This window comes from Anastrepha ludens, chromosome 4 (assembly GCF_028408465.1).
Source record: "Anastrepha ludens isolate Willacy chromosome 4, idAnaLude1.1, whole genome shotgun sequence".
In the NCBI taxonomy this organism is placed as follows: Eukaryota; Metazoa; Arthropoda; class Insecta; order Diptera; family Tephritidae; genus Anastrepha; species Anastrepha ludens.
Genome location: NC_071500.1, coordinates 13,692,828 through 13,708,222, shown reverse-complemented (window position 1 = coordinate 13,708,222; position 15,395 = coordinate 13,692,828). Strand labels below are relative to the sequence as shown.

General features: G+C 38.3%; 1 protein-coding gene across 2 annotated transcripts in view; it reads left to right on the top strand.

The window, feature by feature from the left end:
- LOC128860283 (sensory neuron membrane protein 2) overlaps positions 1–15,395 on the top strand; it is a 96,366-nt gene that overhangs the window by 28,557 nt on the left and 52,414 nt on the right. For both annotated transcript variants that reach the window (XM_054097706.1, XM_054097707.1), the window contains 5 exons: positions 1,951–2,108; positions 2,190–2,337; positions 2,608–2,745; positions 10,750–11,010; positions 11,105–11,534. In XM_054097706.1, coding sequence (XP_053953681.1) covers positions 1,951–2,108; positions 2,190–2,337; positions 2,608–2,745; positions 10,750–11,010; positions 11,105–11,534 — 1,135 coding nt within the window. The remainder of the gene's footprint in view (positions 1–1,950; positions 2,109–2,189; positions 2,338–2,607; positions 2,746–10,749; positions 11,011–11,104; positions 11,535–15,395) is intronic.

The window sequence follows — 15,395 nt, the reverse complement described above, 5'->3', positions numbered from 1 at the left end:
CGAACGCCAGGGTCAAAGGCCCCAGATAATACTAATTAGCCTAAGTAACAAAAACAATGTGCTGCTTTCAATAAATTAGCTTAATAAGCGTTGGCAGCTCGCGTGAAATTGTTGAGATATTTCAGATTATCTTCAGGGCACCGAGCCAAGGGGTCAATAATTATATACTCGTATTGTTTGATATTTTGCTAAGTACAATATGTAATGAGTAGGGAAAAATGCAAATGCCGATAATTTCGCAAATCCCTAACGATTACACTTTTATTGAAATTGCGTCAAAATTGCGAGCAAATTACGTTACTTATTTTTTATGAGAAAGCCATAAGAGATAAAATTGGATATGCAAATAAATTAGCTAAGTGTTTTTATGTAACTAAAGTGTGATTTTTTAAGAGATGTAGGGAAGTTTTTCAAAAAAACACACGTAAAATTCAGAAAAATGCATGCCATTTTTATTTAAATCGATAATTTCGAAATTTAATGTTTGAAGATTATTTCATGCAAATGTTGACCGCGACTGCGCTTCAAATGGTTCATCCGCCTAGTCCAATTTTGGCATACTCTTTCCAATGTTTCGGGCGGTATCTCACATATAAATGCTTTAATGTTGTCTTCCAATGCGTTAATTGAAGCAGGCTTGTCTGAATGGACATGAGCTTTAACATAGCACCAGCCCCACAAGAAATAATCTAAAGGCGTTATATCGCACAATCTGGGTGGCCAATTGACAGGTCCCGAACGTGAAATAAAATGTTCACCGAACTCGCCCCTCAACAAGTCCATTGTTACGCGTGCTGTGTGGCATAAGGCACCGTCTTGCTGAAACCACATGTCATGCAAGTCAAGCTCTTGCATTTTGGGCAAAAAAAAGTTGGATATCATTTCACGGTAGCGCTCACCATTCACAGTTACGTTACGATTCGCAGCATCTTTGAAGAAGTACGGTCCAATGATACCTCCAGTCCGTAAACCGCACCAAACTGTGACCTTTTCTGGGTACATTGGTAGCTCTTGCAATTCTTCTGGTTGATCTTCACACCAAAATGGACAATTCTGCTTATTCACGTACCCATTGATCCAAAAATGAGCTTCGTCGCTGAACACAATTTTTCGATAAAAAGGTGGATCTTCGGCCAACTTTCCAAGAGCCCATTTACCAAAAATTCTGCGTTGCGGTAGGTCGTTCGGCTTCAATTCTTGCACCAGCTGTATTTTGAAAGGCTTCACACCTAAATCCTTTCGCAAAATGTTTCACGTTGTTGAGTAACAGAGGCCCAATTGCTGCGAACGGCAACAAATCGATAATTGATGTTCATAATTAACACTGACCGTTACAGCGGCGATATTTTCTTCAGTTCGGACTCTACGTAAGCGTGTCGGTGGTTTGATGTCCAATAATGTACATTTGGTTCTAAATTTAGTCACAATAGATCGAATAGCCGCTTCAGTGGGTCGATTAAACTGACCATAAAATGGAAGAAGCGCACGATAAACTTTCTTAACAGAACACGCATTTTTATAATAAAATTCAATGATTTGCAAGCGTTGTTCGTTTGTAAGGCGATTCATGGTTAAATTATACATCAGCTGTTTAAACCAACTGTTTAAAAAGATAATAGCTAAAAAATCACCCGTTAGCAGAAGCTCGATTTTATTACTTGCCTTGATTATCTCACGCAAACAAAATTACCCACCTTTTCATCAATTCAAAATTTGTACGCTCTGCTGGCGTGTCCGTATGTCATAGGATAATTAAACGTACTCGTTTTTTTTTTTAATTTTTTTTTTATATTTTTTTTTTTTTTTTTTTTTTTTGTTTTTTGCTATCTACCTGATCACTCGAACTCATTTAATTAATTGTTGTAATTTATAGCCACTCAAGTAAAAAAGAAATATCGGACAATTAATCGATTTCTCACCACCTTCATTTCACATATTTCTCTTCCCCAGAGTGTCATTATTGCGGATGGCTCAGAACAGTACAAGCGGTTCGTGCAACTACCCCAGCCGTTGACCTTCAAGGTGTATATCTTCAACGTAACCAATGCACAAAAGATTCAACAAGGTGCCATGCCCATTGTAGAGGAGGTTGGGCCGTACGTATACAGGTAAGTGGAAATTCACCTCTCCCTCTCTGTGCTAAAAACCATGCAACGATTTTAATTTATTTGCTTTGCTTAAATTCACAGACAATATCGGCGCAAAAAAGTGAAACACTTTTCACGCGATGGCTCTAAGATCAGCTATGTGCAGGATACACGTTTTGAATTTGATGAGGAGGCATCTGCGCCCTACACCCAATCCGATCGTATTGTGGTGCTTAATATGCATATGAATGTAAGCGATTTTTCAGAGATTTGCAAGATCGGCAATCAACGCGTTGCCAATCCCGAGTGTCTGTTAAATATATACATACACTGGGTCTTGAAAGAAATATGTTACGAAATCGAGTAGTTACATTTTGTAGCTGCAAAGCCGTCGGCGCATCTTCATTACGCGTAAGCAATTACCAGTCAATGATATTTCTTTTGAGCTCCAGTGTATAGTATAGCCGCAGAACTCCAGCCCCTTTGCCAGCGTTATTAATATGAACCGTATTATTTGCAGGCGTTTTTACAAGTATTCGAAAGAGAAATTACTGATATCTTTCAGGGTTTCGCGAATAGATTAAATCACAGGCTCAACCACACACCAGGCGTTCGTATATTGAAACGTCTGATGGAGCGCATACGTGGGAAACGTAAAGTAAATTTTTTACATACAAAAAGTGGAAAACAAAATTTATCAAATATGAAGCAACAAAACTGACAACTAATAACTACATACGTACATATATTAATTGGTTATTGCATTGGCTTACCTACATACATACTAATCATTGATTCCTCGCTGTAGATACTCTCACATACGCACATACAAATCTTACCAAGCGTATCCAAGTATATTTCGCCAGCTCGGTGGTGAATTTGGGTAGGAAATACATATAAAACACTTGCATATGTATGTATGCGTGCATGTGTATGCGTGCATTTGATATGGAAAGCGTAGTCAACTGTAAAAATGTGACTTCTCCTATAATTACTGCAAATTTATTTTCTACTTGAAAGTTTTCAATATTTCAGTTTTACTTTTGATGCAATTCTTCCCTAATTATGGGTCATTTAAAGTTCGCAATATTTATTGGTTCAATGTGCATTTCTAATATCATGAGATATTTAGGTTAAGTGAAGTTGCATGAGATATTTGATAGTCTATAATTTATTTCAACTCATTTTGGGGATGATCGATAAGTGGGCAGGTATTAAAGTGGTTGACGCAAAATTAAGCATTACAGCGAACAATAATGGGTGCAGCAATCGGTACTCGTCCCTAGTCCTAGTCAACTTCTTTAATATGAGATTTTAGCTATTAAAGGACTTTGGTAGACGAATTCCTAAGACTTAAGTGATCAACCTTATAGGGTTTATAATATTTCGCTCTGTGTCTGGGCCGGATCTTTATGCAAATCACGTTCGGGCGTCTCATCATCCTTAAAACAAATCATCGATCAGAATAGACCAAAGGTTAGGTATATCGGCCAGATGTGAATAGACCTCCCATTAGGGCGGGTCGATTTAAAAATCGCTCATTGCTCTGTGAAAATCATATTCTAGGGATCAAAATAAGAAACTTTGCCGAAGAAACCATACCTCTAAAACGAATTCTGATGTCTCCCAATTTGGGTCGAACGAAAAATCCCACTTAGACCCATTTAGAGTGCTCCAATCGAGTCCAAATGTATGAACAACCCCCACTAACTTTAAACGACCCATCCACCCATGCCGGTGGCTCACCCCCTGGAACTCCCCTGGGGGGTTCCCCATACAATTATTTCAAAATATCACCATTTTTGGCCTTTACATGAGAAAAGAAACTAAAAAGTTCGACCCAAATTGGGGGACATCGGAATTCATTTTAGAGGTATGGTTCCTTCGGCAAAGTTTCTTATTTTGATCCCTAGAATATGATTTTCACAGAGCAATGGGCGATTTTTTTGCCTCCCCACAAATCGACCCGGCCTACCTCACACAGACCACAACGGTGCGTAGTGTTACCAGTGTTGTTGGAGTCTTGTTAAGCTTAGTTCGAGATACACGTTAAGTTTTAATAAACAATTTAAACTTTTCTCAGCAATATCCTTCAAAAATAAATAATATACCCATCCCAGGTAATTTTAACGAGTCCTGCTTAGAGCAGGATAGTGGCAAATAAGGTGTTCTAACGTACCCCTTTCTTCTACGCAAAGGTTGCATGCCATTTAGCTGCGTGATATGGAGTGAGACAATACACCGACAGTACTCCAGCTAATATTTTACATTCTCTCTTTGGGAGTGATATATTAAAGTGGGCTGTAAGTTTGTGGCATTATTTTGGCAATCCATATATGTAGACTGTGCTTCCAGAGTTAGTTCCATATACTTATACGTAGGCGGGTGCCTGCCTTAGCAAGCTCGTCAACTCCCTCATTTCCTCTATTACCTTGTGCACTGGTACCCAGTAAATTGCGACCTGTCTTTTCTCACAGGACTAGTCCATTTAGGAACTACAGTCTTGCACGCATTCGCAGCTAGTCATTGCATTGATTATTGCTTTAATAGCAGCTTGACTCTCGATGAAGTTGTTTGTGCCAGTGTCGAGAGGAGTAAATTCCAACGTTCTAATTCAGCTACAGTTATTACAGCATAGGTCTCAGCTTGAAATAGCTGAGAGACTTTTGGAGATCGAACTGCGGGCAGAATGTCGCCGCTCTATTTTGGATCCATCTGTACAGAAATTGTGTCTGACCACTAAAGATTCTAAACTCTTCTGCCAACCACTCTGTTCTTTTAAAAACCCAGGCCTCTTGCCAAAGTTTAGTTGTGGAATAACATCGTCTGACCTTTCGTTTAAGCCGTGTGTGTTACTGTGACCGAAAAGCTTATGTTTGAATTGTCGAGTCGTCCCCGGTCTCAGTGCAGATATTTTGGCTGAGTTTCTTGCTATTAATTTGATTGGACGCCAGTAGAGAAGTCTTTCTACTGCCACTGTTGAAGTTGTGCTCATCTTCTGCATGCTTATAAGACATTGGAAGCATTCTTTGCTCTTTCTTTCATATTAAATCTCCATCAGCGCACTTGTGTGTATTTCACTCATCGTTTGAGGGCACTTGCCTGAGCTGATAACCGCCAAGTCGTCAGCATATGCCGTCAGTTTTTGTCCGCTATCTTTAAGTTTGATGAAAATTTGTTTCATCACTAGATTCCATAGAAGAGGGAGAGCCCTTTTTCTCGTGGAGTACCTCTATTTTCGCTTTTTTGACATTGTACTGGACTCCATTCGGCCATCACTACCGACAGTTTAATAGGCTGCCGATCCAGTCTCGAATGGCAGGTTCTATACCAGTTCACTCTAGAGCTTCCATCACAGCTTCTGTAGACACATTGTTAAAGGCTCCAGATATATCAAGGAAGACTCCCATTGCATATTCTTTAAACGGTGCATGAGACAACGCAGCCAATTATCTTTGGACTTTATATTGACTATTAGAAAGACATTAAGCGACTAGAGCACAGTAATATGTGGTGTGCTCTATCACGGAAAGAAGTCTCTTACAAGATTGTCAATTTACTTAAGACGAAATACGAAGTTTTTGAATGCCGAATTTCGCATGACGGAATTTCATCGGAGCCCATATGAACTGAAGCCGGTGGGAGGCAGAACTGCCAGCGCTTCTTTTCCTGGTCGTCATTGATGAAATTCTAACCACTTCAATTTATAATATAGAAAGAAGTGCATTGTTGAGGCACCCTATTTCAATGGAACACCTTGAAGATTTAGATTTTGCCGACGACATAGTACTGCTTTCTCAACACAGTTCAGGCATGCAAAGCAAACTGAAGGACCTTGCAAGGCATTCTAACACTGCTGGACTCAAAGTCAATGTAAAGGAAACCAAATATTTGCAGAGATATTACTCCTTCATTAATGGAGAGAACAGCACTGATAAAGTGAGAGGATTTCAATATCCTGGATGCAAACGTGATGTAATCACAAGGCTGCAAAAAGCGAGTAACGCAGTCACTAGTCCCCGACCGAAGAGGCTGTCCAAAACAAATTAGCGTGTAAATCTGGAAGTTGAACTGATAAGGTCAGCAAAATGGCTCCACACCCAAGAAGCCTTTTTCCGATCCACCTCTTACTAGCTACTCTTTCCAGAATGTTCCTTATCTGTGCATTTCATAACGTAACTTAATATAACGGATCTTTTAAATTCACAATGTAGCAGTGATGTCAGTTGTAAAAATTTTAAATAAAGCGAAATTTCAATAATAACTTTAAATATTTCGAGCGGCATAATGAAATCGAAAGATAAAGGCAGCGTACCTATTTTAATGGCAATATGTGTAGCATACATGCGAGACTCTATGTCGTCAACATAATCTGATACCATCAAATGTAACTTATGAGCGCATTGACTATTGAGAGTAACAGAGAAAATATTAATTTTACTACCTTTGACGTCAAAGCAGGCGTAAAGTATGTTGAAGTGGCGATTCCTGGCCGTCGTAGAAACAACAAGGAAAGCGCATTTGTGTTGGTCGTCAAAACTTTAAATTCACCTTCGCCTAACACATCGTCTATATTATACTTTCTTTCTTCAAGTAATGAAATAACTAAACCAGTTTACCACTAATAGATATATTTTTAATGTAGCTATAAAATGGCTTAACAATGCACAAGACTACACATGCAAACAAAACACATACAACTTTAGCCTTTTAAGTTGAATTAGAAAAAATGGCATATCTGGTGAAGGTAGAAGAAAGGCATTCAGTGTTATTTTATATTCCTCTTCGGGACAAATGGCTTCAACTACCGTCATGAAAATATATTCATGCAAATTTGTACAAGTATAAATAGAAAGAACTTGATTTACACATTGAAAGTATCTACATAACTATTGAGTCTGGTTTCTTAGATCTATCCCGACACACGAAATGTCTTTTTCGCGTATTAAATGGTTTCAAAGGAGGAACAAGAAAAAATACTCATATTGGCTTTTGTCTTTACTATAAAGGCTTATGCATACGTAAATAATTGCATTATAGAATATCTGGTTTGTATACTCGTACATATGTATGCATGTCATTAATTTTTAGCAGGTGTGGATAACTCGAATATGTAAATTAAGCGAGTATAAGAGTACTTATCCAGACTCTTAGGTATGGTAAATACGGGTATCTCTAAAACTATGTACTTTTCTTACCAACTTTGAACACATACTTTTACCAAAGACTTTTATTTAAACAAAAAGCAAAATTTATATCAATAAGTTAATCAATTATATATTCGGCGGCTCCTATTTGAAACCTCTTCCACCTCTCGACCAATTTGTCTGGTGTCAAAGAAGTTGTTGAGCTAGCTTTTAAAGACCTCTTTGTTATCAAAGGTAACGCCCTTAATGCAGTTTGACAGCGAGCGAAAAAGATGGTAATCTGTCGTTACAAGGTTCGAACAATGTGGTGGATGCCGAAGAACCGTCCATTCGAGCTCCTCGAGTGCTGCTTTCACGACTTGTGCAATAAGGGGGCTGGCGTTGATATCAAGGATTATGGTTGTACCATGTCGATTAGGTCTTTTCAGTCGAATAGCCTCATTCACGCGGTGTAGCTGGGCAATATAGAGCTCCTTATTGGCCGCGCATTCTTTTCGACCATTTACCAATGCACCACGCGCTCCCAGTCAAACCAAACACATATCATGACCTTCTTTGGATGTAGATCCGGCTTAAGTTTCGGCTTTGGTGTATCTCCTGGAACCATCCACTCCTTTCTTAGAGGTACCATTTCTCAACAGCCGTGACGATTCGGTACAATAAGCGCTGTTAAAGACCGCGCGTTGCTCGATGGCGGACGAGACGCTGAGAAGCAATTTGAAGGCGACTTTTTTTGTCTTTTTCATTGAGCTCGTGAGGCAGTCAAGCTCCCAATTTTTCGGTAAATCTCTTTGAATGAAGGTGAATGGGTATAGGTTTATGATCAGAGTTCATTTTTTCCACCAAATAACGGCTAGTTTGGGGAGCATTCTCCTTCAAAAGTGATTTGAGACGTTCTTCATCGAGTTCAGAAGACCTTCCGCTGCGGGACGTGCCATCACCATTTTTTAACTCTGCAAACCATTTCCGTGCTGTAGACTTGCCTATTACACCTTCTCCGTCCACATTGCAAATGTCACGAGCTGCTTCGGCAGCTTTTTGCTCTCGATGAAAAGCAAAGAAGTGCAGGTGTCGAAAAAATTAATTTTTGCCTGCGTGGTATTCCATTTCTAAGCCTCAAAACTAATAGAACAGTAAATAACTCAAAAATTCAACTAACATAGTTTTGTAGAGCGGAAAGATTACTATCGAATTAATACCTACTCTTTGCCAAACAGCAAACATATCGTTGCAAAATAAAAAAAAAAATTAAAAACGCTATGAACTTATTCCCCAATCTAATAAACATCTAATATATATTAGTACACACCCACACATATTATAAATGAAGAGTTAAGGGTTAGTCTAGGTATGAGGTTAGGTGCCGTTTTCGAAAGTCACACAGATCGAGACAAATTTTTAACCAAAAACCAGTCTACACATTTGCGAAGGTTTTTGAGGCACCCACTCGGATATTTTCACCACATCTTACTTAAAAGGGAAAACACACGATTTTTGACTCTCTTAGAGAAAAGCATCTCAAAGTGCAACTCTTCTAGTTTCTGTGGTACTAGTGGTAGCTGTAATGGCCGATTGGGTTATGGGTTGGTGCGTGACTACCATTCGGAATTCGAAGAGAACGTAGATTCGAAACTCCGTAAAACGTGAAACACCAAAATGTGAAAAAGGTTTTTTCTTCGGCAGGCAATGGCAAAGCTCCGTGTGTATTTCTGCCATGAAAAAGCTCCTCATAAAACATATCCAACCTTCGGACGCGGCTTGAAACTGTAGGTCCCTCCATTTGTGCAACAACATCAGGGCGCACGGCACAAATAGGAGGAGTGGCGCGTCCTAACACCCAAAAAGGGTGTACCCACCATTTATCTATACATATTAGGGCGGGTCGATTTAAAAATCGCTCATTGCTCCGTGAAAATCGTATTCTAGAGATCAAAATAAGAAACTTTGCCGAAGGAACCATACCTCTAAAACGAATTCTGATGTCCCCCAATTTGGGTCGAACGAAAAATCCCACTTTGACCCATTTAGAGTGCTCCAATCGAGTCCAAATGTATGACCGATCACCACTAACTTTGGACGGCCGATCCACCCATGCCAGTGGCACACCCCCTGGAACTCCCCTGGTGGATTCCCCATACAATCATTTCAAAATATCACCATTTTTGGCCTTTACATGTGAAAAGAAACTAAAAAGTTCGACCCAAATTGGGGGACGTCAGAATTCGTTTTAGAGGTATGGTTCCTTCGGCAAAGTTTCTTATTTTGATCCCTAGAATATGATTTTCACAGAGCAATAGGCGATTTTTTTGCCTCCCCACAAATCGACCCGGCCTAATACATATACATATTACTTTGCTTAATTTTGTATTTAAGTTTTTAGGTTAAAATTTATAATTGAACCAAAAACAATCTATTAATTTGATTAGTTTATTGCATTATCATTTAAATTAGACTAACTGTTTTCTATTTGAAGATCAATAAATACTCGTTGAAGCATTTGCTATAGAATATTAAGTTTTAATTTCGCTTGTTATGAAAATTTTTGCAAAAATCACTCATCAACGTAAACTAATCACTCATCTGTGTAAGTCAAATTCATAAAATTAATTGTACAAAAAAATTTAAGGGTTGTATAGAAAAACTAATTATTCTCATATTTTATATCAATATCGACTTTATGACTATAACAGAGCCTTATAAGTGGTTGAACAGCATTTTTGCCGACATATTAAATGATGTAAAAGTAAGTGCTGGAGAATTCGTTGCTTAATTTCAAGAAATTTTTACGTACGCAAGTTCAGCTGATGCCTGAAAACACAGTTACCGGCTTGTCTGCCTTCTCAGTGAATTTAAATTATCCAATAATTTTGACACCTTACAAATCTTTTTCTCTCTTTTTTTTTTGACTAATGTCGAAGATTTCAATAATTTATTTAGAATTTTTCTATTCACCGTTGAATATCATTTATTGGTGTATTCATTCATGGAACACAAACATGCAAACTTACCTACTAAAGAAATACATAAGTAATGAATTTAAAGACATGAATATTTATTATAGCGAGTCGCCAGTGGCATTCGTTAGACGGACATATGTCAATTTTCTGATTTAATACTCACATACACTTACTTACACTTATCCATACATACATACATACCCAACTCAAATCTCGCTTTAACTCTATAACTTTTAACTCTGTACAGTAATCGAATTTTCATATCTGCTATTTGACTACATTGACATATCATTAACACACCACCGCGCTCCTGGCCCCTTCAAATGCTTCCCGCTACCGCTTGTTTGATTTCCATTGCCTTGGTACTGGGTTAATTGCATGTGTGATACTTAAACGCTTTGATTGAAAATAAAACTGTAAATAAGCATGAAGAATTAATTAAACTTTAGCTTGGCATAGTTCCTCTCGCTTTGAAAAAACTAACCTCTTACCAAGTATTAGTAGTTATCACACGCATACACATACACCTTTTATATTTACAATCGATATCAATTTCAGTCGGTGCTACAGATCTCGGAAAACGATCCGGGCTTATCGCTGTTGCTGGTTCATTTGAATGCAAATTTGAAGGCCGTCTTCAATGATCCAAAATCAATGTTTCTCGATACAACAGTGCGTGAGTTCCTCTTCGACGGTGTGCGTTTCTGCGTCAATACCAATGGCATTGCCAAGGCGATTTGCAACCAAATCAAAGAGGGTGGCTCCAAGACGATACGCGAACTGAGTGATGGCAGTTTAGCCTTCTCGTTCTTCAATCACGTAAGTACTTCATTGCGTGTATTCAAATACCTTGAGAATATTAGTGAAGCTTCAGTGAATATGACTAATGTTGTTTTTATTTTTGTTTTTGTAGAAGAACGGTACAGGTAAAGAAGTGTACGAGGTGCATACCGGTAAAGGTGATGCCCAGCGTGTGCTCGAGATACAAAAGCTGGACGATTCACATAATCTGCAGGTGTGGCTAAATGGTTCCGAAGGCGAAACTTCTATGTGTAATCAGATTAACGGCACCGATGCTTCATCGTATCCGCCATTCCGCAAACGTGGCGATTCAATGTACATCTTCAGTGCGGACATCTGTCGTTCGGTGGAATTATTCTATCAGAGTGACATACAATATCAGGGCATACCGGGTTTTCGATATTCAATCGGCGAGAATTTCATCAATGATATCGGTCCTGAGCACGACAACGAATGCTTCTGCGTCGATAAACTGGCGAATGTGATAAAACGGAAGAATGGTTGCCTATACGCAGGCGCTTTGGATCTGACAACGTGTCTGGGTGAGTGTCAAGATTTTATTGATTATAATAAAACATCATGATTCAATGATAAAAGGTTTGCTCAGTAAGCAGCTTTCTCGTTCTCTCTTGACAAATCGGCTCCCTTAGCAAGACACTGGGTTGCTAGATCTAGAAATTTTGAGTAAAAGTGGAAGAAAAGTAAAATTTGTAGAAAAAACATTTCATTTTCAATATGGTCTGCTTACGAGCAACAACTCGCTCAAGAGTTTTCATCGGTATGTTCATACTACCATAGTATGCCGTAGAATACTACCTCTTAGGTTAGGACATGATAAAGTATTTGACGTAATCCAAAATCGATGAGTGGAGAATTTACAAAGTTTTATTTTTTGTGATGCGTTGATTTAGAAGGAATTCATATTTTGCAAAGAACTAGCATTTCGCCAAGAGTTACAACAGGGAGAATAATTGGATAGTCCCGACGCGACCGATAACATTGTATACCTCATTATAAAAAAGTTGGGATTGACGGAACTTGTTTCCAATGAGCCCACCTTACCATAGAGGGATAAAATGTCCAGAGGAGGCTTAGCAAAGCACAGTACCAGCATGAAAAAGCCCCTCATAAAAAAACCATCTGCCAGAATCGGTTTAAAAATGTATGTCCTTCCATTTGTGGAACATATTGGCGAAGCTTCGCAACTTCGCGATCGATTTTAAATTTAATAATTAGTTCACAAAATAAAATCTTGGATTAAGTCAAATAATTTCTTGCCAATTTCCGCTAATAACTTCTATTTGTACCATTATTTACATTAACATTTTAATTAAAATCAATTTATTAAACCGTTCGCAGTTTGTTCCCATATAAGTAAGAAAATACTTTTAAATACAACCTTTTGTAAGGGAGTGTCAAAAATCGAATGTCACTAGTGAGCAAACCTTTAATAATTGAATCATGCTAAAACATTATAATTATAGCAAAATATAATATCATACAGCTCTGACAGTAGGGCGATTGAGTAAATTTTAAATCGCAAAATATGGCGCACAGTGGTATTTTGGTGACGAAAAATCAAATTTTCGACCACGGAACTTCAAAAATCTAATGATGTAGCTTTAAAGAGAAACGTCTGACTAAGTAAGAGTGTTATAAAAAATGGGCAAGAAGAAAGCTTGAGCGTAATAAGAAGTAGACTCAACAAATTAAAAAAAATTATAATCTTGGTATTTATTCAATGTTGAAAACTTTGTTATAGAGTTTTTTAAAGTGAAATATTTTTGTTTCTTTTTAACATTTTCCAAATTTTTTGCTATAAAATATATTTTTTATAAAGGTTTTTTTCGAAAAAAATGTTACTTTTCAGTTCCAAATTTTTGGAGAATTTTCGTTTTTTGATTTCGATGTAGCCGGCTGCACGCGCCAAAAAATGTGTCGTTATCTTGCTCTTGCGGCGTTACTTTGCTTGAACTGCAAGCGAGAGCGCGGAACGAACGACAAAGAGGCACAATCGGCCCCCGCGTTCGGCAACGTTCGACATCTGGCTCTGTCCTACTTGAGTGAGCATATTTATGTATGTATATGCGCATTTGTATATAAATTCACATATTTGTATTTGCATATGCCTTCTTCCTGTGTGCGTGGTAATGAACCATTTCTCTGTTGAGAATAGGACGATGAAAGGAAAAGTAGGAAATAAAAGGGAGTGTTTCGAGTGTAATGTGTCTTAAAACAGGCAAATCGATGATGTTGCCTCTTAGTGTTGTTGACTTATTAACATCTGATACACAATCGAAATTGAACATATGTTTCATGAATTTGATAAATGTTTCGTCATTTTTCACGTTTGTGTAAATGTAACTTGATCAATTCCATTGCAATTCCATTTACCTCCTTCTCTATATCCATACAAAATATCTATCAAACAAATAAAATTAAAATTTTCTTTTAAAAAATGCAACCATTCCATCAGTATTTTCTTATGATGTTGTCACGTTAAACTATCGTCAGTAAACCGACTTTACAGACAACCTCTTTTTTTTTTAATAAAGTAATTTTTTGGGAAAAAAATGTTATTTTTCTGTAAAAAATTGTTGAAGAAAAATTTTTTTTTGTTTGTGTTTTTTGCAAAATTTTGTTCCTATTTTTTCAGTACTAGCTGAGGCTGAGAATGCTCAGAAATCGCTGAAAGTTTCATAATGCGATTCATAACTTTTTCAGTTACATTCAAATACGCGGAAAATACCATGTATCCGAGTCCTACTGTACGTAGCGACGCTTTGTTCGATTTCCAAACGGACGTAATACTCGTGTATGGGTACGAATGCTAGCACGTCACCAAAGCATTAATTTGCATTGATTGCTCTAAAGTCAACTAATAAACCAATTTACAGTGATAATTTTTCGACCATTGTATGTACTTCAAAAACCTGATGATATAGCTTTAAAGAGAAATGTCTGACTAAGTAAAATTTGCTCTATTTCCTTTAGAAAACTCTGAATGAAGTTAGTAAAATACTGAAAATAGATGAGATTTTTCTTGCACTTCAATGGCGTGTAAGCCAAAGAAAGTACCTCTAGATAGTGACTGATTATAACCATTCTTGAAATTTTTCTTAACGAGGTTAAACTAAATGCGCATAGGAAATTTCGATCTCCTAGAAATACTTCTTATATTTTTTGTATAGTATTTATCAAACCATACCACTGTGTGGCGAGCTGCTCCAATGCGTGCTATACTTGATGAGCAACAGCAGAACAGTATTCTGTGAGTTATACATTTTAACTTTTAATGACAGATGAGGATTGATTGGCCTTTGTATTTTAGAAAGTATTTTTGTGATGAATTCAGACGCGATTGGGGTTATTGTACTGTCGACTGAATATATTCTGCACTTTTTTTTAGTATTTTTCAACCAAAAATTATACTAAGCCCGTTGCTTTTGCGATTCCTTATGTGTGTGTATGATATGAGTTTTCTTCTTCTTAATTGGCGCGATAACCGCTTACGCGATTTTGGCCGAGCTTAACAAAGCGCGCCAGTCGTTTCTCTCTCGTGCTAACCGGCGCCAATTGGACACACCAAGTGAAGCCAAGTCCTTCTCCACCTGATCTTTCCAACGCAGAGGAGGCCTTCCTCTTCCTCTGCTACCACCAGCTGGTACCGCATCGAATACTTTCAAAGCCGGAGCGTTTGAATCCATTCGGACGACATGACCCAGCCAACGAAGCCGCTGGCTCTTTATTCGCTGCGCTGTGTCTATGTCGTCGTAAAGCTCATACAGCTCATCGTTCCATCGCCTGCGATATTCGCCGTTGCCAACGTGCAAAGGTCCAAAAACCTTACGCAGAATCTTTCTCTCGAACACTCCAAGCGTCGCTTCATCGGATGTTGTCATCGTCCAAGCTTCTGCGCCATAAGTTAGGACGGGCATGATGAGAGCCTTGTAGAGTGTTAGTTTTGTTCGTCGAGAGAGGACTTTACTGCTCAGTTGCCTACTTAGTCCAAAGTAGCACTTGTTGGCAAGAGAGATTCTACGTTGGATTTCAAGGCTGACATTGTTATCGGTGTTAATGCTGGTTCCTAAATAAACGAAGTCTTTTACAACCTCGAAATTATAACTGTCTACAGTGACGTGGGTGCCGATACGCGAGTGCGCCGACTGTTTGTTTGAAGACAGGAGCTACTTCGTTTTGTCCTCGTTCACCACCAAACCCATTCGCTTTGCCTCTTTATCCAGTTTGGAGAAGGCAGAACTAACAGCGCGGTTGTTAAGGCCGATGATATCAATATCATCGGCATACGCCAACAATTGTACGCTCTTATAAAATATTGTGCCTGAGCGATTAAGTTCTGCGGCTCGTACGATGCTCTCCAACATCAGGTTAAAGAAGTCACA